At 37.0% G+C, this 27,513-nt stretch overlaps 3 protein-coding genes across 4 annotated transcripts in view; 1 reads left to right on the plus strand and 2 right to left on the minus strand.

Annotated features, from left to right (window-relative positions):
- LOC139970053 (uncharacterized) overlaps positions 1 to 27,513 on the plus strand; it is a 491,924-nt gene that overhangs the window by 89,999 nt on the left and 374,412 nt on the right. The window lies entirely within an intron of this gene.
- LOC139969349 (solute carrier family 45 member 3-like) lies at positions 2,565 to 11,577 on the minus strand. Of its 2 annotated transcripts, none has more exons than XM_071974231.1 (4): positions 10,927 to 11,577; positions 5,782 to 7,299; positions 4,527 to 4,792; positions 2,565 to 2,962 (listed from the first exon to the last, which is right to left on the minus strand). In XM_071974231.1, exons 2-4 carry the CDS (start codon positions 6,935 to 6,937, stop codon positions 2,720 to 2,722), a joined length of 1,665 nt encoding a protein of 554 aa, XP_071830332.1. In that variant the 5' UTR covers positions 6,938 to 7,299; positions 10,927 to 11,577; the 3' UTR covers positions 2,565 to 2,719. The 2 variants fall into 2 exon arrangements, with proteins under 2 accessions (XP_071830332.1, XP_071830329.1); XM_071974228.1 differs by having other exon boundaries at positions 10,819 to 11,577.
- LOC139969350 (doublecortin domain-containing protein 1-like) overlaps positions 17,404 to 27,513 on the minus strand; it is a 60,278-nt gene continuing 50,168 nt past the window's right edge. The window contains exon 39 of the mRNA XM_071974232.1: positions 17,404 to 21,888. Within this exon, the coding sequence (XP_071830333.1) occupies positions 21,841 to 21,888 (48 nt within the window). The 3' untranslated portion in view covers positions 17,404 to 21,840. The remainder of the gene's footprint in view (positions 21,889 to 27,513) is intronic.

Raw genomic sequence — 27,513 nt, forward strand, 5'->3', positions numbered from 1 at the left:
CTGATTTCTTAGTTATTAGCAATAAATTAATTATTATAATTTAGTTGTTATTGATAAATCGGTTAATTAATTATTACTAGTATATATTTCTTAGTAAATACTACTAAATGGTTGGCATAATTACCAAAATCCATGGCAATCAACATGCAAACTGCTGTGTTAAAGGTTTTTGGATTGCTATAAACAATACAACAGTCCTAAAAATATACTGGTATACAAATTTCAGTACTCTTCAAAGGAAACACAAACAAGTAAACAAGTGCAGTTGTGCACTACATTCATCTCCAATAAAACAAGCAATCAAATTACTCTCGCTGAGGGGCTCTCCGTTTACAAGGTCATTAATTAGCATAATATTAGCTGCTGAATACTTGCTTCTGTCTTTATAACACATCACACACCTATATATATATATAGATATATTATTAACTGCTAACAGTTAACTATTTTTTATAGATTATATTTACAATGTCATAGAAATATGAAAATAATCTGATCTGTTTTAATTAAATGAGAATGTACTTCTTAGAAACAATGGTGTGTTGTATGATTATCATCTACCTTATTGACTTGTGTTTTTAGCTTGAAATTGTCACATATATATACTGAAAATTGTGTTTTATATAAATGCTGCCGCTTAACATACAGTAGGCGCAATCAATCCAGCCAACTTAACATACAACAGGCACATCCAATGCAGTCAACTGGTAACTTAACATAAAACAGACACATTCAATGCAACCAACTGGTAATGTAACATACAGCAGACGCATTCAATGCAACCTACTGGTAACTTAACATACAGACGCATTCAATGCAGCCAATTGGTAACTTAACATACAACAGGCACATTTAATGCAGCCAACTGGTAACTTAACATAAAGCAGACGCATTCAATGCAACCAACTGGTAACTTAACATACAACAGACGCATTCAATGCAGCCAACTGGTAACTTAACATACAACAGGCACATTTAATGTAACCAACTGGTAACTTAACACACAACAGACACATTTATTGCAACCAACTGGTAACTTATCACACAACAGACACATTCAATCCAGCCAACTGGTAACTTAACACACAACAGACACATTCAATGCAGTCACAAAAGAACAGGATGTAGATAAACCTTGATCGAAGCCAACATGGTATAATAAACTAGCTTCAATTATGAGCAACCCTTGACCTGTATGAGTTTGTGAACTCTTCTAGTATATAGGTAAACCTGTGCATGAACTTGCAGTTACCCAATACACTTGAGTACACTCATGTCAAAGGTAGGAAAAATATATTTAAAGTTCTCAGATTATAAAAAATTAATCAAATATAAATCTAATTATGAACAGTTTGTGAAAAAAGAATGCACATATGTAGAGATATATTTCAACGGTATCATCACATACACGTTAGTGTATGCATAGAATACAGAAAAAAGTAATATATTTATAGGTATTATTTTCTTCCTCCTGACAGCTTACAAGAAGGACAAAATTTACAGTCGAAAAATTGAGATGTTTGTTTTTAAGGATGACAACATCCAAAATATGAAATAAGACTCAAATTTATTAAGTATCAATATAGTTTGTAAATAAGTTATACTTGTGAGTAGAAAGTGAGTAAAATTTCCATTTTAATACATAGCTACACCATGCCGAATCATAGCATTGCAATGACTTAAAATAAAAATATAAATGGAATGTAAGGACCCTGATCAAACTTAAAACTACGATGAATTCCATGGAATCATGGATTCCAAGAACAGATTTATTCTGTAAATAATGCCAGGAAAGGGAAAAGATACGTCTAGAAATAGTGGAATCCAATGAAATCTAATTAACAATTACACTCTTGTACTATAAGGTGTTCACATACAGTACATGAATGTGCAGAAAGTATGTCAAATGTGACAAGATAGCAAGATGTAACAAGATTTACAACATAACTCTCGTATTCAGGTGTGGACAGTACTGTAGACATTATTGTATGACGTGTGTTGAGACTTGAAATATTCAAACACTTGGAATAGGACTGGACAACCAGCAAAGTGAGAAAGCTCATATATCCTGAGAAAACATCAAATGTAGATTTTCTGATACCACAAATTACCGAACCAAAGCAGCTAACATGGAAACTCTACACACGATTTGAAGGAGCAACATTAATTACTAGCATTAGTACTAGTATTAGGCTTGCCTAATACTAGTAGCTGTGACATTTCAGTCAGTGTTCCATTAGTCATTAACTTTATTGCAAGTTAATAACTGAAATCATGATTAAACAGAACTCGAACCAGTGAGCTAAAGCCAGCACATTACAAGTTCCATCAAGTAAGCTATCCAGTGTTAATTTCTTTGCTGCCATGAAGTATCAGCCACTAATTTAAAACTAAACCAAATAGCTCATTTCTGTACTGTATGTATTCAAAGAAACCGTTTACCATAAATTCAGTGTTATAGCCAGTATGCTTAGAATCACCAAATCTAATCAAAAATATATCAATAAAATAGTACCAAGGAATCGAACCAAGAATGCAAGATTTGGACAAAATCATACATATAGTCTGGTAGCATTTTTCAATGTTTCATACACTATGTAAGCTAAATGCAGTCTTCCATTGGAATTATACTGTCTGTAGTACATGTTAATAGTAAATTAATCCAAACTACAAACACCAAGTCTGTTATAGTTATCTGTGTGACACAAAGATGGTTCGTCTACGAGACGAATGATCTTGCAGAGGAAGGATACTCAATGAACCAAACAGCAAAACAGCTTAACCAACTGAACAGAAAAGCACAGACAATGTAAGTGACCGTTGTGGATGTCAGCTCCACAAGAATACCAAAGAATATTGATGCTAGTATCTCTGAGAGGATGAAACCACTGTCCAGAAGCGAGAAATCTGTGCCTTTGCCATGGAGATGTGAATGTTCCGGATTTAAGTCAGAGAAAAATATCTGCAAAAGAGAATAAAAGACAATTTAGTATTTGAACGTTTGATGATAACCTGAGGATAGTTGGACGTTTATCACATTAAACTATAGTTTAAGCTTACAATGGTCTGCTGTTTGGTCAAAAAATGATATTTGAATTGACAGATATTGGGTGCAGTTTGCAAGTTTTGGTAATAATAACTGAACTGACATCCATAAAGGCAACCTACTCTAGGAGTCTGTGTGTGGGCTAGATCTACACTATGTGTCTGGATGTTTGGTTTTCTCAAATGAACCAACTTTCTTGAGATTTCAAATGAAGGTTTTTCAAAGAGTTAACCTCCGCTCTGAAATGAATGCAAACAACACAAGAAGTTTCTGTTCAGTGAATTTGATGAAGGCAGACATTGCAATCATATTCAGCTGATTAATGTTTATACTAGAATGGATCCAGTATAGACACTCTAGAGCACTATGGATACTACAGGTTGGTGTCCGGGAATAACTCCGGTTTACACTAGAATGGATCCAGTATAGACACTCTAGAGCACTATGGATACTACAGGTTGGTGTCCATAAATACTTCCGGTTTACACTAGAATGGATCCAGTATAGACACTCTAGAGCACTATGGATACTACAGGTTGGTGTCCGGGAATAATTCCGGTTTACACTAGAATGGATCCAGTATAGACACTCTAGAGCACTAAGGATACTACAGGTTGGTGTCGGGGAATAATTCCGGTTTACACTAGAATGGATCCAGTATAGACACTCTAGAGCACTATGGATACTAATCCGGGAATAACTCCGGTTTACACTAGAATGGATCCAGTATAGACACTCTAGAGCACTAAGGATACTACAGGTTGGTATCCGGGAATAACTCCGGTTTACACTAGAATGGATCCAGTATAGACACTCTAGAGCACTATGGATACTACAGGTTGGTATCCGGGAATAACTCCGGTTTACACTAGAATGGATCCAGTATAGACACTCTAGAGCACTATGGATACTACAGGTTGGTATCTGGGAATAACTCCAGTTTACACTAAAATGGATCCAGTATAGACACTGCTATGGATACAACAGGTTGGTGTCTGGGGATAATTTTTCTGACATCACATGGCAAACTGCTTGACTAATTAACCAAACCTCAACACTAATTCAAAAATATGAATAGTAATATATGTTTTGATAAAATGAAGAGATCCAGTTGATATACCCTGGGTGTGATTCTTGTAGTTTGTCAGGAGCCTAGAAGAACTTCTCATATATTTTGATAAAATGAGAATATTCAGTTACTATGCCCTGGGTGTGATTCTTGTAGTTTGTCAGGTACCTTGAAGCACTTCTCATATATCTTGATACAATGAGAATATTCAGTTAATATGCCCTGGGTGTGATTCTTGTAGTTTGTCAGGAGCCTAGAAGAACTTCTCATATATCATGATAAAATGAGAATATTCAATTAATATGCCCTGGGTGTGATACTTGTAGTTTGTCAGGTACCTTGAAGGACTTCTCATATCGAATTAAAGAAAAAGATGATTAGGCTAGGATTTTATTAAATGAAACTACATACCTCACTGTTTTCGTGGTAACAGCTGAGTAAAGTATAAGGCACAGTGGAGGTTATAGCAGTTCCCAGACCTGTGCCTGCTGCTAGAAGGATTGTGAATGAAATGTTCCTGACAAACAGCATCATGCCTGTCAGCAGAGTGAATACCAGCATTCCCAGCATAAACACCCATCGCTCTCCAACACCACTCATTAACTGTTTCAAGAACAGAGAGGTGATTGCAGACACCACACTGTGCAGAAATAGACCCCAGCTACCCATACGTATGCCTGTAAAAGAGAACATGGACATTACCTAGGTGTTGCTTGTAGTGTACAGAAACTCTTAGTTTACAGACAAATTTCATTCCTTTAGACATTTCATCTAATGTAACACTCTACAATGTCCCTAAATAATCTGAAGGGGGTTTACTTTTCAAAGATTTAGCAAATTCTTACAGAAGCATGCATAAACTTGGGGTTTGTAGTGGATTCACTCATTCAGGAGCTTCAGGTGAACATTTATTGTGCACTTAAGCTTTAGTAGTAACATATTCTAAGCATTCTGGTAACATTTGCATGTAATTCATATTTTATCACTTCTGAGATAACAACACACTTGGAGTTTTTCACCAAAAGTTAACTTCCAAATGTTTCAAAACTTCTATGTATTTGTATCAGAATTAGACAAAGAGGTCACAGGCAAAAATTAAAAAAGAAACTGCCTGGATCCTGTCTGGTAAAGACTTTAAAATGTGCAAGAAAAGGCAACTGATAGCAACAGGAAAGATGTATTATGATTTATAATAACAAGAAACCCAAATAAGAAATGGACTTATGATTTAACACCAAAAGTCAAGAATGTAAAGACATATGCAGCACTAGTAAATTGTATCAAACATAAATGGTTAATACATGTCTACTACACTACACTGTGTATTTTCATTTATTTGGTAAATTCTTAAGATTGTTTAACAGTATTGAATTGAATTGAATTTATTGACCACAGTCGGAAAATCGGCTTACACAGGTCGTAAAAGAGTATCTGTAGCGGGCCCTAAGTGTACATGGTGGGCATAATCGCAGTTGTAAATGTGGTGCTCAAACAAGGGGTGTCTTGGGTCTTGCATGAATTGTTTCACTTTATTGCAAACCCTCTCAGGGTACTACTGTAGCACTCTGACGAAGGTAATTAAGTGACCACCGATTACCCGCTAAGCAAGTACATTTGCATGTACAGTACATTCACTGCTTTAATATAACATTGAGAGTGTACTCACCTAAATCATACAAGTTCCTATCCATGGATCCTTCGTCTGCTTCAGGGTTTCCTTTATAGAGTGTCTCCCCGACATAGTCTGTAAAGTAAAGTCTAAAGCCAAGGACAGCCGTATTAGACAATAAGTTAGCTAGCCAAAGCTTCCTCAGGGCTCTTGGCATTGTTGTTAAACTAGCTAAAGTATCAGAGGTAGTTTTACCTATCCATCGGAAATAATATCTGACCAGTCTTGGACACAGGCACTTGAAAATACTGAATGGTAACATAAGTCTATGAAAGAAGTTGGCACGAGGCAAGATAGATGTTGGATGGGCGGAGGAAGAAGGAGGAATAAATATCCTAGAAGTATCACTAGATTTGGCTGGACTGACACCATTTTGAACAGGTAAGGGTGTGTTATGATTAGAAGTCAATTTTGTGAAAGAGTTTGATTTATTCCTGAAAACATCACTTTTTGTAGATGAAGAATTCCTGAGCTGGGGGTCATAGGCAATACTGAGTGAGATTCCAGAGGACAAGGTAAAAATAATACACAAAAGGACGAAAATACATTGTCTCTGGCCCCCTAGGAGAGAAGCGAGTGCGGTCTCATCCCAGTCAATTGAAAGTAACCAGTATCCAACACAGGCACCCACACTAAGTAGAAAGGTGAAGACAACAAATGATTTGTTATGGTGTTCATCACTTCGGCAAGGATCTGATAGCAACGACTCCATAGGGGTGAAGCTGAGCTGGGTCGATAGGTCAAAGGTAATGATGGCCACTGACAACATTATGAAGTTGGCACGAGCTGGTGACACAAAGTAAGCCACAGTTGATTCAGAGCTTAAGGGGAACGCCAAACAGATCATGGATAAAATGCACAAGATTCCCATTCCAAACAGGAAAGGTCTCCTCCTGCCATAACGGCTGGTACAATTATCACTCATGGTACCCATCAATGGGAGCAGAAAGAGTGCTATCATGGGTCCGATGGAGATAATCATGCTCATACTGGTTTCCGAGACTCCTGCCTCCAAGAGGAGGGGAGGCAGGTATCCAAATGCAGCGGATGAGCATAGTTCCACTCCGCATGTCATTAAGTTAATCAAAACCAAGTATCGTAAGCTGAAGAGGTAACTATCTGGAGGGCGGTTCAGTTCTTCCAGTTCATCCATTACAAAATCAGTAGTTCTACTCAATCAGTTGCCATGGTAGCACCATTGCCTGAAATCCTCAGAGAAATAATAAAATACTAAACTGATTAATGTCCAGTAACTTATCTATGATAAAACAAGCTTTGTTTACTTTGACCACCTAACCATGAACTGTGATCATCGTGTGTGTGACAACATCAAGTGCTTGAGTACGTAGTATAAACTGATCAACAGTTATAACAAATCTCTACAGAGGACAGCTGCATTCTCCCTTCCAAGAATGTTACTATTCTCAGATCATGGCTTGGTTTGATGGTTCTACAATGCCTTCATTCTCCAGAGATTCCTGTCCCAATATCTGTCTTCCAGTTTTCTTTAATAATCTATTGTTAGAAGGAGAGAAATTTATATTAAGACATTGCCCACTATGAGCATATTTCCACTGAAAATGGACATTGTAATGGGTACTGAATGATACCATTTGGTGTTTAAAAACATGTTGCTATTTGAAAGTCAGCAAGCAATTATTTCAATACATAATTATCTAGTCAAACATGCAATTATTCACTTCTTTTATTTTTTATATATATTTTTCCTTTTTGGTTCTATTCTATCCTGAGTGGCCGTCTTAGTAACCAGTCATTAATCAAATGCTTGGTGTGTATGTTATAACCATCTGTTTTCAATGAGTTATCTTTTATTACACAACACCTAATTATAATCCGGGCATTTGATTGGTCAATTGCTCGTCGATTGCATGCAAAATCCGCTCTATTGTACGCTACGAAATAGAACCATGGGTTATACTTTTTTGGTAGCACTTTTTTCAATGGTAAGAGAGCAGAGAAACCTGTCTGTACAAAACAATCTGTTGCATGAGTGCATTTTACATCCAATTATATCCAAATTTGAAGGTGTCGTATAAAACAAATAATGAATGGTTTCCATTCGTGCAATAGTGCAAATATTTCATTCGTTGAAAGACGTAATTTGTTCCATCTTTCAACTCATGAAATATTTGCACTATTGCACTCATCACCATTCATTATGTGTATACTATTTACACCTGTAGATATGTTACTTTTCGTTCAATCAGTGATCAATAGATCCGCACAAACTTCAGCTTTAAAGAGACATTCCCGACAGCCAAAGGAATCGATACAGCACTCTATTTGAAAGCTTAGCACACATGCCACACAACATATTAGCTCTTCAACTTTCACCTGAAATCTGGGTACAATAACTTGTTATAACTGTACTTCTGTACAAGAGTTGTCACGCACTTGCAATTGAACACCAGCTGTGCAGTCTCTAGTAGTCTGATACTCTCAATTTATGTAAACTGAAACCAAAACATCAAACAGGAAATCTCTTTGCAGCCTTTTCTTTCTATCCATCAACTGCACAGCTGTGTACACTGCTACAGTATCAGAGAGTTAACTTTGCCAATTTTTAACGTTGACTTTTCAACTTGAAAATAAAAAATTGTGAAAGAAAATTTTGCAGTTGTTTGCTGAAGTGGAAGTTCTTGCCAAGTAAGATCATCTTGGACTAGTAGTCACACTACCGAACCAAAAATCTCAAGAAACCAAAATTGAGTGCCTGATAAGGTTTCCTACACTAACCGAAAGCATTTATGCTACTTGTATACCAACACAGCATGTTGCGTCCACCATAATACTGCATTCTACTCCACCTGTGAGTGATTTTATCATCAAGACATCCTCTGTAAACTCATCCTACATTGCAGGCTACTGTACTGTACTTACTGTACTTGCAAATAATATCTAGAGGGCAATTCATGTAATTACAAATCACATCTCTTTCATGACTTTACTCTCAGCATCCTCATTTTGCTACAGTATGTACAGTATATACATCATTTGTTACAACAGTTAGTTTGAACTTGAATGTGACGATAGTGTTAGAGTTTGTGACACACTTTTTCTCACAATTTAGGTCAATTTTACCTTTGACCACAATTGGCCTTCAGGATCCCCCAAGCCCCCCTGCCCCCCACCCATAAACACCTTAATCTGTCTCATCATTCTCTATATATTGTGTGGTTTTTATCTTTTCCCTACATGTTGACTGGCAGACAATGCTTAACACCAAGTTTTAGGTTTCTTACCTTCCACCTCTTGACCTTTTGCTTTGACCTCATCAATCGATTGATGATCATTAGGCAAGAGTTTGCATGGTCAGGCAGCTACAGTACCCACCAAGTATGAACTTGATCTGACTTACGGTCTAGGAAGAGTTGGTGACAAGTTTTGACCCACTCACTCACACCAACATACATAATTCCTCACATTTCTGATGTGGGATGAAGTACAATATATCTCATCTTCCTATACATTACATGTAGGAAGATAACAAGGTAAATTTACAAATTTACAAATAACTCAAAAGTTCCCAAAGACCAGAATAGCCATAACCAACTACAAGTTGCCTACAGTAGTTGGAATCAAAAAAACTTTTTTAATTCAGGACACATACTGCATAGTTCAACTTAGAATTCTTAGATCCTTATCCTAGGGTTAGAGCTTCTACCTGTCCATTTATACAAACAATGGTCTGTATATTAGGATTTCTAGGTCATAGTGGGGTTGAAAATGTAACTTACAGTATGTGGCCCAGCAGCAATTTTCACACAAGCATTCATCAAAGTAACATGATTTTGTGAAGCTATCACATTAATGCATCAGTTTAGATGGACATTAATGAGTAGTTAAATGAAAATAGATTAGGAGATGCTGAGATATTGAATGAATGTTCCATGCACTTGTTCAGGTTGGTCAGATAAGCAACAAGTGAAGATGCTTACAAATAGTCAACCTTTGACAAAGCTTTTGAAAGATTGTCTCTTCAACAATAACAAATGAACAGCATCCTTTCTTAGGCCCAAGTTATTTGCTACTGTTATTTGACTTTCCTTTCATGATGCACTCATAGTGCAGACCTGTCAAATCTCCCTGTTTTACCAGAGTATCCCAGCTTCAAAAGCAATCTTAGGCTCACCTGACTTTAAGCACTCATGTCCTGGCAAAATTTGATTTCTCAAGAAATTTCAATCAGAAACGTTAGTGAGCAGATCTATGCGTGTGTATGATGGTATGCAGTAAATTTGAAACAGTAAGGGCATTAATGTTCTTTTAAAGGATAGAGTTAGCAGTGATGATGATCTCCTTGATTTTGCACAGCTGTTTAGTTCCATCAGGACTTCAGCAATGTGATTTCATCGATAGTTTGACCAGATTGTGCCAGACATAGTTCTTAGGAATTATAAAAGTAAAGGTCCAAAATCAAACTACTCGATTCAATGGAAAATTTCCCCAACATCGAGCATGAAGTGTAGGTATAATGCTGCTAAATGGAAAAAATATCCATGAGAGTGTCTCCAAGAACATAACTTCAGGATGTTTCTTAGTTTCACGGGGCAATTTTGGGTTTTTTTCGTTAAGGCTTTGTAGCTTGGTTGTGACTGAACATGGATCTATTAGCTCACTAATAGATCCATGGACTGAAGCAGTTGTTACAATTTGAAGTTCAATTAGGTAACTGCAGTATTTATCAATGTACAGTAGCTACATATACAGTATCTAATACAGTAGACTACACGAATTTAGGGGACAAATGAAGTTACTGTACCTTACACCATTAATCCCCCCCCCCCCCCCCCATTATACTACTTTAGGCCCAACTAGTTTCACGCTTTTGTCCTTTGCCTAGCCTAGACAAGTCATGAATCTAGCGGCTTCACCGCTAGCCTATGTAAAATCTTTGCTAGGTACTATGCTTGACTAGTGTCGGTTAATAAGAATAAGGTTAGGTCTAAACGAATCGAATAATGTCAGTAAATTATTATAGGCCTGGCCTAGACCTGACTTAGGCTACCTTACCTTAGCTCCGCTTGTAAGTTGTTAGGCCTAACGTTACAATAACCTAGCCTTATTCCTCTCAAATTCAATGTAAAAATATCGAAATTTCCAATCACTGTTGAAGGATACCCAGTGATTCTTGGTAAGGGCTGGCTCGAAATACACAGTGCGACAATCCGGTACATCTTTGTGGTGGGTTTAGATTTTATGCAGGCTCAACGATGTTTACAGTTGCCGTGCAACGTTATGCATCCCGCAGCTGCCTGTACTATAGTCGCTGGAGACACGTATGCTGTACTAGCTTGACAACCGTGAACAGTACGAACGACTAACTATCGACAAAGTAGGATGTTTGCACTGTGATGTGACCTCGGCTAAACTAGTATAAACTCAAAGTCACGGCTAACAGCGATTAAAGATTTTCATGGCAAACTGAACAGCCTAACTTAAAGGCATTGAAGACACGCGTCAAGAAGTGAACTTTCTGTTGTTTGCAAGTGACGTTTTGTTCGTGACGCTACAAAATGCAAACATTAATGAAACGTGATAACTTTTGTCATCTTTGGCTGGACCTGGGGTGTCGTTTGTTTAATGTGCTGTGGGTATTGACCGTAGCTGTATGTACTGACTGTACACTAGTGTCTAATTACCGACGGTAGCAAGCCTTGTGTGTATTTTCTGGGATCGATGGTAGTGTTTAACACTTCTGTTACACCTCATTCGAAACAAGGTCAAATTACCGGCATTAGACGTTTCTTTTTGCGCGAGTCTTCGTACCCTTTAATAAGTAGTTACATGCGAGTATGATCTGAAAATAAAACGTGTGAGTGTGAAAGCCTTCAAAGGCTTGTAGGTCACTTCATTTTGCAATGTACGTCATCAGGTACTAATTAAAAATACTAATTAATATATAATTCTTCCAATTGTGATAATACAAATAAATGAAATAATATGGACATGTAAGTGACCGCTGTCAGTTTTGCTAGTATCGATATCCAAGGGCGGCGGAAGCATTTTTAATCTGGGGGGGCACCGACATCAAAGGGCACTTTGCAGAAATTTGATTGGACTGATGCAGCCTTATATTTAGTACCCTTTATAACTCTTATCTTATTTGTGTATACACAGCACTCCATCAATGCCCCAAGCCCCCCCCCCCCCCCCCAAAGGAAAATATGCATACTATCATGTGAAATCATGTTAGTTGCTAATGTAGGAATCTTCCGAATTAGACTTTATTCCTTGTTAATATCTTAAAAAAATTGTTTCCATTCAAAAAGGCTTTGAGTTTGACCCACAGAAATTCATTAAAAGTCAGGGGCATAGCCAGGATTAGCAAAGTTGTATGCACGGCTATCTGAGCGGAGCGCCACCATAGGTTGGCGCGGAGCGTACAAGAAAATTTTTGGTTTTACAATGCCCTCAGATGGCCGGAAACGGCCCTTCCCGAGTGTTCATTCTGGTTCCCTGGCCTCTTGCTGACTTGAGACACCTCAATTTTTATGTAGAAAAAGGGCACATTTTTAACCTGAGGAAAAGTGGGGGGGCACGTGCCCCCTGTGCCCCCCCGGTTCCGCCGCCCTTGTCGATATCAGTCTCTTAGACACGAAACTTTCGCGGCTTCTTTGAGGAAAATATTTCAGAAAAAGGTCAGAGGACCTCATCAGTTCAAAATACATTTCAAGGCTACAGACAAAAACACACAAATACAAAACGTACTGTATTGTTTCATATGTCGTCTAATATTAAACCAGTGGTCCGAAAACTTGTATAGGCCCAGGAACTTCCATGAGGACTAAGCCACAACCCACCAGACCTCACCCCTCAAAATCAATGAGAAAGATATGAGAGCAAGCTAGGAATAAAGACGCCAGCAGGCCATTCATTACTGTCTGCATTTTGTAGCGACACAAACAAAACGTCACTTGCAAGCAACAGAAAGTTAACTTTTTCAGATGGCCGCACATGATTTGGGGTGAGTCTTCAATGCCTTTAAGTGTGGATGAATTTTCTGCCATCCAGAAAACCTGGCGACCCACCGAAAAGAATTGTGACTCACCTTTGGGTAATGCCCCACACTAATTCTTATGAAATTACTTCAAACTTTCTTGACTTAGTTATGCAGATACAAAACTCTCATTTATTTAACACAACTAGTTGTAATTAAGTCCCCGACTCAGAATACAAGAAGGATCATTTTGCCAATTAATATTCTGGAAAATGTCACCTCTTGATTTAAAGCATCTGCATTACACAGAAGAGGTTTTTGTAATTGTTTACACTTTGACAATCTTGTAAGGAGTATATGAAAGTCTACCCAAGCAAAATACAGCAAAAACCTACTAAATTACAGTAAAAGAAGACAGAATAAAGGAGACAGTGCAAAGAGATTTAACATTTGAAGCACATTTATTACATCTTTGATAGCACAACATTATTTTCATCCAAAATATATAACATTTAATAGTAAAGCAATCTACAAACATCAATGACTGATACTTTTCCTAGTTAAAACAGTAAATGTTGTTTCCAACTTGTTGTCAACTACAACTTTCAAACCATGACATTTATCTCATGTTGGGGAAAGTAAGATAAAGCATGACCACACAAACCAATGGTCAGGACTACAGTTACTGCTGTAAAACTATCGCTCACATTTCAGCTGATAATTGTTTCGGTTGATATGAAAACTGCTCTCTGTCACAGTTTAAATGCTACAATGATTGGGTTTTAGCCAGTCTCGTGAGGTCTCATACACTTCTCACAAGTTCTCACAAGATCTTGCATAATTCCCACGAAATCTCGTGAGAATCTCACAAGACAGTTTTTATAAGAATGTCTACGTTATCTATCAGATATTTTAGATACTTCTAGAGACATTGGTGTTAAATGCACTAGTAGCGCTGGATTTGGCAGAATTTAACAGTGATGGAATAAGGCTGGATTTAGACCATAAACTTTGACAATAAAAGGTTTATATAGATGGGTGTAACGATATAATGTAAACATCTATAGGCACTGCTAGCAACAAAGTTCACAAGAAAAACAGCTTCTCACGCAAAAAGAAACCTCTAATGCCGGTAATCTAAAGCGATGGACATCTCAGGAACAAGGTATCACGTTTCATTACTGTACTGTCACTTGCAAGCAACAGAAAGTTTACTTTTTCAGATGGCCGCACGAGGTTTGGGGCGAGTCTTCAATGCCTTCAATATATGATTGTGTGGTGATCATGTTCATGAATATTCAATGGCTGCGAGTACATGTCTTATTTGGTTTTTGGTTTTTTATTGATAGGTCATGCTGCAGGCCGTTGTAGCTGCCCTTACATTTAACCAAGCTAATCTGGCCCTGATTATTGACTACACTATGTGTGTCCCAGTAAATTTGCTAAAGAATATAGTTAACTAAAGATGATGATGTTAAAAGGCAAGATGCATTGGCAGCATCAACTTTCAATACCTGCACATTCTGACAAGAATATCAAATGTTGACTGCATGAACATTTATAGCAATCCAGCTGCCATTGATTCATTGGAGATGAACCCTACTGGAGGATACACTCACATAAATCATGTCAGAATCTCACTTTGTTCTGTTGACGTTCAACAATGAAAGACAAACTCTGACAGAGTGAACCACTATGTTAATTGTGACCAAAGCATCATCATATTAACTTGTTCTTTACATAAGCCATACATTCAGATTTTCACATGTAGATCATCAAATTGATAATCAAGTATTCACATGTTTCGATAGCGGATTTCCAAAGGATGATAAACAAGAGCATCAATGACGCAGTATCTCAATACTGGAAGTTTTAATTTTGATTCCTAATTTCAAATCTTTGCTCTGTCTCTACAATTATCAATCATGGTACAACAAATATATAACTTGCATTTTTGCTACTTTGCCACGAATAGTCTCTGCAGGTTACACTTTATCCTGCTAGTCTTGCCTTTAGCGCTCATTGCCTGTTAGTCGAAAGAACGACGTTGCAAGGTTTAGTAATGTCATAGAATATTTAAGAACTTGTTTTTTATGTGGTATCCTTCATCTTGGGTCAGTCTCTGTTGGACTTTTTGGTCATATAGTTTGACGTCAATGACAACGGCCAAATAAGAAGAGGCGAACAACTCGACCAGATTCTTGATGCCTGCCTTGAGAGCTAGGCCTATTGACCTACTGTATGTTACTGTAGACTGCAGTGGTGACTACCATCAAAACTGTGTCCACTTCTAGATATCAAAACAACCCACGTTTTTCCATCTCAAGTTTTCTGACATGAAGATTTCATGGATTTATGACTTGGAAAAATAATGTAAAAGAAGATTACAAGTTTTTATATGCAAGTGATGGGTGGCCTCTTCCTCCCCTAATAGCCACCTCAGTTCCTCTCCATTTTGTTATTTTATTTTAATTCTTTGTACATTTGATGTCAAACATTACAGGTTCAAAAGAAAGCTAAACATACTTCTTATAACCTTATACATCTTATATCCTTATAAATAAAACATAACCTTATACAATTTTTATAGTCTTATAAAAGTTGTGATGCTATGGCCGGCTCCTCTTTTATACGTACCCATCAACAAACTTACCCTGGTCCTTCCTAGGAAGAGCTGTCTAAACACCAGTACAATGCTAATGTGGCTATCACTGAAAGCCTAATAGACCTAGGGGGCCTAGGCTAGGCCTATATATATATTGTTTTAAATGCACTAGGCCTACAGTAAGTAGCCTTCAGAAATACAAGAATGTGTATACGTAATTATACAAAATACATGAAGGGCAATCAAACAAACTTATCATGGCCCTTGCTCTGAAAAGCTACCTGAACACCAGTACTATCCTTAAATGGAGGTTACAAAAACGAAGGCCTGATATAAAATGCACTTATATGTAATTAGCATGCAATACACTACACCTGGCGTACCTAACTACAATACAAAAATTGGTCGCGAGGGTAGCCATTTTCGTATATCTAACATGTAGCTGCCATGAGTCATAGCCAATCTGCTACAAAACAGACTTGGGGGCGGGGCTTAATCATCAAAAACGGACCTTTTTACTAAAAGTAGGGGCGGCAGCTCAGTGTTGTTTTAAGAAAGAAAAATCATTTAAACATCAAATAAAGCAAATAAAAGCCATAAAATGTCATATACAGCTGGTAAAATTCTTATTAATACCTACCTGTAAACAACTAATGAAAGTTTAAAATGTTAATAAAATATATAATACATAGGACCCTATCTTAGACGATACCACTGTTGACAGACAATTCTATTCTATTCTCTTTCATAAAACATAAGTTTTGGAGCGTGTGCAAAAATGGGTTGTTTAAACTGGATTTCAGACCAAATTGGCCCGATTTGGACATAAATCGGTGAAGAAGTCATAGAATGTGATAAAATTCTCGAATAAAAAATGGTAACTTTTGTTGGCCTATATGATATATGCTTGCTCTGAAAATTCCAGAGAAAAAGAACTTTATATGAAGACGCTGAAAAATTTTTAAGAGAGGAGAGAGTCCCACTTACTGTTACAATATCTCTATACATGTAATGTATTGAGATAAAAATTAACATCAAACTAATCCAAAATGGAATGGATGCAGTCCCTCATGAAACAAGTAAGATCAACATAAGACAAAATGTCCAGTCATTTCAGAGGACACAAACAAAAAGAAAGAAGTGAAAAAAAACTTTCAAATTTTCAAGGTGATAGACGCATTCAAGGTGGTGTCTGTAAGTATAGAGTTCCCGGACCTCACATTGATCACAGCAACATCTACTGATGTAAATACAGTAATACAGTATTTGATTTGGGGGGGCTGTAACGACTTGCTTGAAAAATATAACTGGAATTGTTCGCACGCTCTGCGCGCATTCAACGTGTTAATGTACATTGGATATAGACATTCATCGGTAATTACATCACATGCCAATAACATACAATCATTTTCCATGTTATTACCCTTCCATATTGGTTAAATGATTGGGGAAGTTGTTACAATGTTAATGGTAATAATAATATCAGTTTAACCATTGAAAAATACATTGCAAAGTATTCTTCTTTCAGTAGGTGCCCAAAAAATTCTCAGCATATTGCCCGAATTTTCTCCCCCAAAAAATGGAAAAACACATTGCAAATTATTTTTCTTTCAGTCGGTGCCCGAAAATTTCTCACCATATTGCCCAAATTTTCACCAAAATATTGTGGTTGGGGGGGCTGCAGCTCCCCCGCCCCCTATGCATATGCCTGCAAGAACTGTGCAGTAACTGTGAATACTTCACACAGGGCACATGTCAGTAGCAAATATCTTTCTCCAGAAATGACATTTTGAACAGACTCAGATATGAAAGTAACAATTAACATGGAACAATGGGTTGAAATTGTGAGTGTTTCATGATGGACTTAATTGTAACCTCAGATGTTATGTGTACTACAGAGAAATTAATGATTTTATAGTCAAGTCATTTACCTTGACAAATATGCTAAATTTGTTATTCTGGGAACAGCTAAACTGTATAAATGCAATGTTTCAGTGTGTGTTGTTATAAATGCATTGTTTTAGTGTGTGTTGTTATAAATGCATTGTTAATATAGTGTGTGTTGCTATTAATCAATATTCTTCTCTTCATATATTCATTTGTTAACAGGTTAACAAACAGGCTGATGATAAAACAGACATATGAATCTGAACAAATATGAGAAATTGCACCTGCACACAGATTGCAGTCAAACCAATCCATTAATGCAAATACTTCTACCATTTCTAGTGGATTTAAGCAACACGAACTGACGGATAGAGGCAATAGTAAACAAAGACATAGCAACTAACTAAACATGAGGCTGTCTAATGGTTTACTAAAGACCAACAGGCAACATTCAAGTTGGTATGAGGTTATGTTGAAACCAATTAAATATAAGTGATTAGATGGCAGAACAGTTTACATACCGGTTAAAATGTCAAATTTATACAATATAAAGGCAAATTTATTTAATCTTTCAAACTTTATCGATAAGGACATGCTAATATTGTTACTTCCTATACTTTTCTCATCACAATACGACTGTTTTTTGGGTAATTGTCTTTATAATTTAAGAAGCTTACTGAATCTCCAACAAGAGTTTAGCTAGACAAAGATATTCCTGTACATCTTCTCTGTCCAAAGAATGGATCATGATTAGACATCAATATATCTATATATATCTATCAATATATCTATCAATATCATCATTTTTTTTTACATTACCACAAGAGATAGATGTCTATTTGGAATATTCTTATCTTTCTGTTCATATTTTTCAAGGTGGAAGAAAATAATGCTGTTAATGAAGTGAATATTATTGTTAGGTAATAATATGAATATTTAGACATTGTCAACAAAATTTGCATAAAGTACTTCTACCAATCAAAATAAAGCAAGTGATGAATAAAGAAGCATTCAACTTCAAAGACCTAGTGAACGTCATTTGGACTTGGTCAAGTCTACTATATAAAATGTGTCTCAAAGTTTATTTTCGTAGTCAAGTGGATCGGAGGGTAGGTTGCATGAATTATCAGCTTTCCTAAACACCAATAAGAAATTGTTTGGGTAACTTAAAGGATTGGTTCAGTTGTCATACATGTATATGTTATATGAAAGAGGACAATAAAAGAAACACAATGGTGAAAACAATGTTCTTATATCTTTTTCGGTTAAAGAGATATTCAAGTGTAAAGTTTTATCAGGTTGTGTAGCAACTGCTGAAATCTGACTAGCTTTGATGTCACATCCTCACATTCCTGAAAAGTCTTTGTGTTTTTTTCTCTAGATATTTTGTGAGATTTCATGACTTTCAACCAAAAGATATGTCAGGAGATCTCATACTTGTCAAAGGAAGTATTTGAGATTAAACATCTGAAGAATTTTTGATTATATTATTTTCAAATGTGTTAAAAAATGTAAATAATTTTTAAAGAAATCTATTTACACATGTTAAGGAAGTGAGGATGTGACATCACACCCTCACAGTTAGTCTATCTACATCAGTCGTTTTCAAATAAATTTTGATATCTTCAAAGTGTCATAACTCCTTAACAGAGCATGCTATCATGGTAGTTTCTTCACTGTTCTTTTTGTCTTTTTGTGCTCTTTCATACAAAATACACATGTCAAACACCTGAAACAATCCTTTAACAGGCTTAATGTAATTAATAAGCATGAAACTTTATGCTGCTGCAGTAGCACATAGATGACCTGATTATACAACAGGTTTACCACATGTGACGAAATGTGACAGAAACTGAAAACAATGCCACTATTGAAGAAGTGACTGGCGTTTCATCCCTAACACATTGTAAAATATATAATATTTCATTCAGATACTCAAGAACATGACAGTAAATATTTATGTGTTAGAGAAGCCTCATCATTAACAATGAATATTAAGCAATTTCAGTTAAGCAAAATAATTTGGTTTGCCTTTGAATGAACTTTCCAAAATTGTGATTCTTTGCCTCTTTCCAAATTTGTTCGTACCCTCTCAGTATGTTTTCTTTTATTATTTTACTGCAAATGAATGAATTTTGTTCAAATCTTGCCAGTACCTCAATAATTTATTTATAGCTGCCTCTACCCTACACAAATAAGCAACACCTAACAATGCTACAATTACTTGTCATACACTGTGTAAAGAATTATTAAGACTTCAGTAAGACATTTTTAATCTTGCAAGATCTTATTTTGTAAACCAATGATCAATCAACAAAGTGATGTCATCATATGCAGCACCATATGGTAAACAATACAGTAATTACATACACAGTAATTAGGCCTTTAATGTTTTAATGAACATAGACCTTGATTCAATAGACCCTAAAGCTCATGGATTGTTCAGTTAACAAATACAGTATTACATTATTTATCTGTATAACTATTGATCTGTTAGTCTTTGCTATCATGACTAACATACCCTGTTTGGTGGTTACCCATTAACCCAGGCGTTACACCCCATGATCCTTTTGTATTCATAAAGTTGAGGATCTTACCTGTTTAAATTCCCTCCTCTCCTGCTCCACCTCCTTCCCAACTCCCCCTCCCCACACCCCCTTCTCCCATCTCATAAAGTTAACACTTAATAAATACTATGGAATGTCCAGATAAAATATTTCAACTAAGAGAATGATTGTCCTTTTATTTTCAAAGGCAGAATACCAATCATTCAGTCAAGCTACTGAAAATGATTCAAATTACAAAACTATTTTACATGATTGCAATCAATGAACATCTTTTAACAATTAAAACACCTTTCATTCCTATGAAAAAAAATCGTTCTTAATTAAAAACAATATAATATACACAAGTTCAAGGGAATGTCACTAAATTAGCATTTTAACTCCTTCTTGAGAGAAAAGGAGAACTTGATAAACATACATTTGAGAGAAGTATATATACAAATGGCACAAGACTTGTTTGTCTTCACAGTATCAACATTTCAAGACATCCATTTTGTAAATCATGAAAGTGTATTCAAAGACTATTATTACCGTGTTAGTTGAAAGAAAAATAATCCCTTAAACGAAGCATTAAACAACATAAAATAAAACCCTGGTCGATGTACCAAAAATATTTGAGAGTCAACAATATTCCTTTTTATTCTTACTTACTTTCTTACTCATACAGTTACTTATAATCTGTGGTTGTATAAGTACTTCTCCATGCTGGTTTATCAATCCCTCCTGACTCCAGGCATCAAACTTCATGTTACTAGCTAACTGACAGTGGATAATTGACATTTGCCAGTAGAAAAAAAGACATGGGTAATTATCTGCCAGTAGACATAAAGCACTTAAACATGACATGAACTTAACATGAACATGAACTTAAACATGAAATATAAACATGTTTAATGACTTAAACATGACATGAACTTAACATGAACATGATTTAAACATGAAATATAAACATGTTTAATGACTTAAACATGTCATGAAATTAACATGAACATGAACTTAAACATGAAATATAAAACATGTTTGAAAACGTTAGCATGAACTTAAACATGTTAATACTTAAATCAAATAACCATCATTAGCCTGTGTGTGTAGTTCAAGGAAAAGGCCAGTGAGGACTTGACTTTAGCCAGAAGATTTTTTAAGCACTGGCAGATTTTTGAGGCTAAACTTTTCAAATTCTAGGCCTGCTGACTTATCCTATGTATATGTGGGCGATGATATACAATATGGTATATACAAACAGAATCAATGTTATAAATACTATCAATAATATAAATACCTCTAATACTATCTTGATTGATATCAATAAGATCCCACTTGAGTTTATTGTATCAACAATACAAATCACTGTCTGTACATCTCTCACAGTGCAACAATGATTGATATCAATAAGATACCACTTGAGTTTATTGTATCAACAATACAAATCACTGGCTGTATGTCTCTCACAGTGCTTAACAATGATTGATATCAATAAGATACCACTTGAGTTTATTGTATCAACAATACAAATCACTGGCTGTATGTCTCTCACAGTGCTTAACAATGATTGATATCAATAGGATACCACTTGAGTTTATTGTATCAACAATACAAATCACTGGCTGTATGTCTCTCACAGTGCTTAACAATGATTGATATCAATAGGATACCACTTGAGTTTATTGTATCAACAATACAAATCACTGGCTGTATGTCTCTCACAGTGCTTAACAATATATTAGGATTAACACTGCTGGTATCACCACATTTACATAATACTTGATAACAGTATCAATCTATGCAATTAGTATTACAACAATAATGTAATTCAAGACAAAACAAGAATGGAAATCTTCTTTGCTCTGTTACAATTCATATTCAGTTTGTCACAAAAATTGGTTCTGTTACATACTGCAAAGTTTAAATTTAGCATACCAAAATGAACAACCAGGCAAATCTGTTAATGATAGACCAAACTAAACGATAGAATTATGATAGTTCTGGAATCTAAGAAGGTAACTGACAGATTTATAAGCGTCCTTTGTCAAAAGTGATTCCTAAGGAGGAGCAGGTAAGGCCAATGATGGGGGTCCAAAAGGGTCCACCTGTAATGAAACAAAAAACAATCAGAATATTAGTAATCTTGATGTCAAACATGTATTCGCATTATATATGAAACTATCCAAATATTATATACTCTTATGCTTAATACATAGAATCACTTATTAAGATTTATAACTGTGACTCTACCACAACACAGGTACAGGTCAGATCACATGATACCTGTTAACTTAGTACAGTGTTGCTAGGGATGTTCTGGTGGTCATGTGACATGAGAGACATATAACGCAGTCACATGATACCTGTAAACTTAGTCCAGTGTTTCTAGGGATGACCTGGTGGTCATATGACATGAGAGACATATAACGCAGTCACATGATACCTGTAAACTAAGTCCAGTGTTTCTAGGGATGTTCTGGTGGTCATATGACATGAGAGACATATATTGCACAGTCACATGATACCTGTAAACTTAGTCCAGTGTTTCTAGGGATGTTCTGGTGGGCATATGACATGAGAGACATATATTGCACAGTCACATGATACCTGTAAACTTAGTCCAGTGTTTCTAGGGATGTTCTGGTGGTCATGTGACATGAGAGACATATAATGCACAGTCACTTGATACCTGTAAACTTAGTCCAGTGTTTCTAGGGATGTTCTGGTGGTCATGTGACATGAGACACATATTACACACAGTCACATGATACCCGTAAACTTAGTCCAGTGTTTCTAGGGATGTTCTGGTGGTCATATGACATGAGAGACATATAATGCACAGTCACATGATACCTGTAAACTTAGTCCAGTGTTTCTAGGGATGTTCTGGTGGTCATATGACATGAGAGACATATAATGCACAGTCACACGATACCTGTAAACTTAGTCCAGTGTTTCTAGGGATGTTCTGGTGGTCATATGACATGAGAGACATATAATGCACAGTCACATGATACCTGTAAACTTAGTCCAGTGTTTCTAGGGATGTTCTGGTGGTCATATGACATGAGAGACATATATTGCACAGTCACTTGATACCTGTAAACTTAGTCCAGTGTTTCTAGGGATGTTCTGGTGGTCATATGACATGAGAGACATATATTGCACAGTCACTTGATACCTGTAAACTTAGTCCAGTGTTTCTAGGGATGTTCTGGTGGTCATATGACATGAGAGACATATATTGCACAGTCACTTGATACCTGTAAACTTAGTCCAGTGTTTCTAGGGATGTTCTGGTGGTCATATGACATGAGAGACATATAACACACAGTCACATGATACCTGTAAACTTAGTCCAGTGTTTCTAGGGATGTTCTGGTGGTCATATGACATGAGAGACATATATTGCACAGTCACTTGATACCTGTAAACTTAGTCCAGTGTTGCTAGGGATGTTCTGGTGGTCATGTGACATGAGAGACATATATTGCACAGTCACATGATACCTGTAAACTTAGTCCAGTGTTTCTAGGGATGTTCTGGTGGTCATGTGACATGAGAGACATATAATGCACAGTCACATGATACCTGTAAACTTAGTCCAGTGTTTCTAGGGATGTTCTGGTGGTCATATGACATGAGAGACATATAATGCACAGTCACACGATACCTGTAAACTTAGTCCAGTGTTTCTAGGGATGTTCTGGTGGTCATATGACATGAGAGACATATAATGCACAGTCACACGATACCTGTAAACTTAGTCCAGTGTTTCTAGGGATGTTCTGGTGGTCATATGACATGAGACACATATAATGCACAGTCACATGATACCTGTAAACTTAGTCCAGTGTTGCTAGGGATGTTCTGGTGGTCATGTGACATGAGACACATATAATGCAAAGTCACATGATACCTGTACACTTAGTCCAGTGTTTCTAGGGATGTTCTGGTGGTCATGTGACATGAGAGACATATATTGCACAGTCACTTGATACCTGTAAACTTAGTCCAGTGTTTCTAGGGATGTTCTGGTGGGCATATGACATGAGAGACATATATTGCACAGTCACTTGATACCTGTAAACTTAGTCCAGTGTTTCTAGGGATGTTCTGGTGGGCATATGACATGAGAGACATATATTGCACAGTCACACGATACCTGTAAACTTAGTCCAGTGTTTCTAGGGATGTTCTGGTGGGCATATGACATGAGAGACATATAATGCACAGTCACACGATACCTGTAAACTTAGTCCAGTGTTTCTAGGGATGTTCTGGTGGTCATATGACATGAGAGACATATAATGCACAGTCACACGATACCTGTAAACTTAGTCCAGTGTTTCTAGGGATGTTCTGGTGGTCATATGACATGAGAGACATATAATGCACAGTCACACGATACCTGTAAACTTAGTCCAGTGTTTCTAGGGATGTTCTGGTGGTCATATGACATGAGAGACATATAATGCACAGTCACACGATACCTGTAAACTTAGTCCAGTGTTTCTAGGGATGTTCTGGTGGTCATATGACATGAGAGACATATAATGCACAGTCACACGATACCTGTAAACTTAGTCCAGTGTTTCTAGGGATGTTCTGGTGGTCATATGACATGAGACACATATATTGCACAGTCACATGATACCTGTAAACTTAGTCCAGTGTTTCTAGGGATGTTCTGGTGGGCATATGACATGAGAGACATATATTGCACAGTCACATGATACCTGTAAACTTAGTCCAGTGTTTCTAGGGATGTTCTGGTGGTCATATGACATGAGAGACATATATTGCACAGTCACTTGATACCTGTAAACTTAGTCCAGTGTTTCTAGGGATGTTCTGGTGGTCATATGACATGAGAGACATATAACACACAGTCACATGATACCTGTAAACTTAGTCCAGTGTTTCTAGGGATGTCCTGGTGGTCATGTGACATGAGAGACATATAATGCACAGTCACTTGATACCTGTAAACTAAGTCCAGTGTTTCTAGGGATGTCCTGGTGGTCATGTGACATGAGAGACATATATTGCACAGTCACTTGATACCTGTAAACTAAGTCCAGTGTTTCTAGGGATGTTCTGGTGGGCATATGACATGAGAGACATATATTGCACAGTCACATGATACCTGTAAACTTAGTCCAGTGTTTCTAGGGATGTCCTGGTGGTCATATGACATGAGAGACATATATTGCACAGTCACTTGATACCTGTAAACTAAGTCCAGTGTTTCTAGGGATGTTCTGGTGGTCATATGACATGAGAGACATATAATGCACAGTCACACGATACCTGTAAACTAAGTCCAGTGTTTCTAGGGATGTTCTGGTGGTCATATGACATGAGAGACATATAATGCACAGTCACACGATACCTGTAAACTAAGTCCAGTGTTTCTAGGGATGACCTGGTGGTCATGTGACATGAGAGACATATATTGCACAGTCACATGATACCTGTAAACTTAGTCCAGTGTTTCTAGGGATGTTCTGGTGGTCATATGACATGAGAGACATATAATGCACAGTCACACGATACCTGTAAACTTAGTCCAGTGTTTCTAGGGATGTTCTGGTGGTCATATGACATGAGACACATATAATGCACAGTCACACGATACCTGTAAACTTAGTCCAGTGTTTCTAGGGATGTTCTGGTGGTCATATGACATGAGACACATATAATGCACAGTCACATGATACCTGTAAACTTAGTCCAGTGTTTCTAGGGATGTTCTGGTGGTCATATGACATGAGAGACATATATTGCACAGTCACTTGATACCTGTAAACTTAGTCCAGTGTTGCTAGGGATGTTCTGGTGGTCATATGACATGAGAGACATATAACACACAGTCACATGATACCTGTAAACTTAGTCCAGTGTTTCTAGGGATGTTCTGGTGGTCATATGACATGAGAGACATATATTGCACAGTCACTTGATACCTGTAAACTTAGTCCAGTGTTGCTAGGGATGTTCTGGTGGTCATGTGACATGAGAGACATATATTGCACAGTCACATGATACCTGTAAACTTAGTCCAGTGTTTCTAGGGATGTTCTGGTGGTCATGTGACATGAGAGACATATAATGCACAGTCACTTGATACCTGTAAACTTAGTCCAGTGTTTCTAGGGATGTTCTGGTGGTCATATGACATGAGAGACATATAATGCACAGTCACACGATACCTGTAAACTTAGTCCAGTGTTTCTAGGGATGTTCTGGTGGTCATATGACATGAGAGACATATAATGCACAGTCACACGATACCTGTAAACTTAGTCCAGTGTTTCTAGGGATGTTCTGGTGGTCATATGACATGAGACACATATAATGCACAGTCACATGATACCTGTAAACTTAGTCCAGTGTTGCTAGGGATGTTCTGGTGGTCATGTGACATGAGACACATATAATGCACAGTCACATGATACCTGTACACTTAGTCTAGTGTTTCTAGGGATGTTCTGGTGGTCATATGACATGAGAGACATATATTGCACAGTCACTTGATACCTGTAAACTTAGTCCAGTGTTTCTAGGGATGTTCTGGTGGGCATATGACATGAGAGACATATATTGCACAGTCACATGATACCTGTAAACTTAGTCCAGTGTTTCTAGGGATGTTCTGGTGGTCATATGACATGAGAGACATATAATGCACAGTCACATGATACCTGTAAACTTAGTCCAGTGTTTCTAGGGATGTTCTGGTGGTCATATGACATGAGAGACATATAATGCACAGTCACACGATACCTGTAAACTTAGTCCAGTGTTTCTAGGGATGTTCTGGTGGTCATATGACATGAGAGACATATAATGCACAGTCACATGATACCTGTAAACTTAGTCCAGTGTTTCTAGGGATGTTCTGGTGGTCATATGACATGAGAGACATATAATGCACAGTCACACGATACCTGTAAACTTAGTCCAGTGTTTCTAGGGATGTTCTGGTGGTCATATGACATGAGAGACATATAATGCACAGTCACATGATACCTGTAAACTTAGTCCAGTGTTTCTAGGGATGTTCTGGTGGGCATATGACATGAGAGACATATATTGCACAGTCACATGATACCTGTAAACTTAGTCCAGTGTTTCTAGGGATGTTCTGGTGGTCATATGACATGAGAGACATATATTGCACAGTCACTTGATACCTGTAAACTTAGTCCAGTGTTTCTAGGGATGTTCTGGTGGGCATATGACATGAGAGACATATATTGCACAGTCACATGATACCTGTAAACTTAGTCCAGTGTTTCTAGGGATGTTCTGGTGGTCATATGACATGAGAGACATATAATGCACAGTCACATGATACCTGTAAACTTAGTCCAGTGTTTCTAGGGATGTCCTGGTGGTCATGTGACATGAGAGACATATAATGCACAGTCACACGATACCTGTAAACTAAGTCCAGTGTTTCTAGGGATGTCCTGGTGGTCATGTGACATGAGAGACATATATTGCACAGTCACTTGATACCTGTAAACTAAGTCCATTGTTTCTAGGGATGTTCTGGTGGGCATATGACATGAGAGACATATATTGCACAGTCACATGATACCTGTAAACTTAGTCCAGTGTTTCTAGGGATGTCCTGGTGGTCATATGACATGAGAGACATATATTGCACAGTCACTTGATACCTGTAAACTAAGTCCAGTGTTTCTAGGGATGTTCTGGTG

This window comes from Apostichopus japonicus, chromosome 7, assembly GCF_037975245.1.
Source record: "Apostichopus japonicus isolate 1M-3 chromosome 7, ASM3797524v1, whole genome shotgun sequence".
Lineage (NCBI taxonomy): Eukaryota > Metazoa > Echinodermata > Holothuroidea > Aspidochirotida > Stichopodidae > Apostichopus > Apostichopus japonicus.

What these genes read in the sequence shown, in the direction of transcription:
- LOC139969349 (XM_071974231.1), bottom strand. Translation starts at nt 6,937, where the DNA reads ATGGATGAACTGGAAGAACTGAACCGCCCTCCAGATAGTTACCTCTTC. An exon ending in TAGGAACTTGTATGATTTAG is followed by an intron (nt 4,793 to 5,781) that starts GTGAGTACACTC and finishes TCTCTTTTACAG; the next exon opens with GCATACGTATGGGTAGCTGG. An exon ending in GTTACCACGAAAACAGTGAG is followed by an intron (nt 2,963 to 4,526) that starts GTATGTAGTTTC and finishes TCTCTTTTGCAG; the next exon opens with ATATTTTTCTCTGACTTAAA.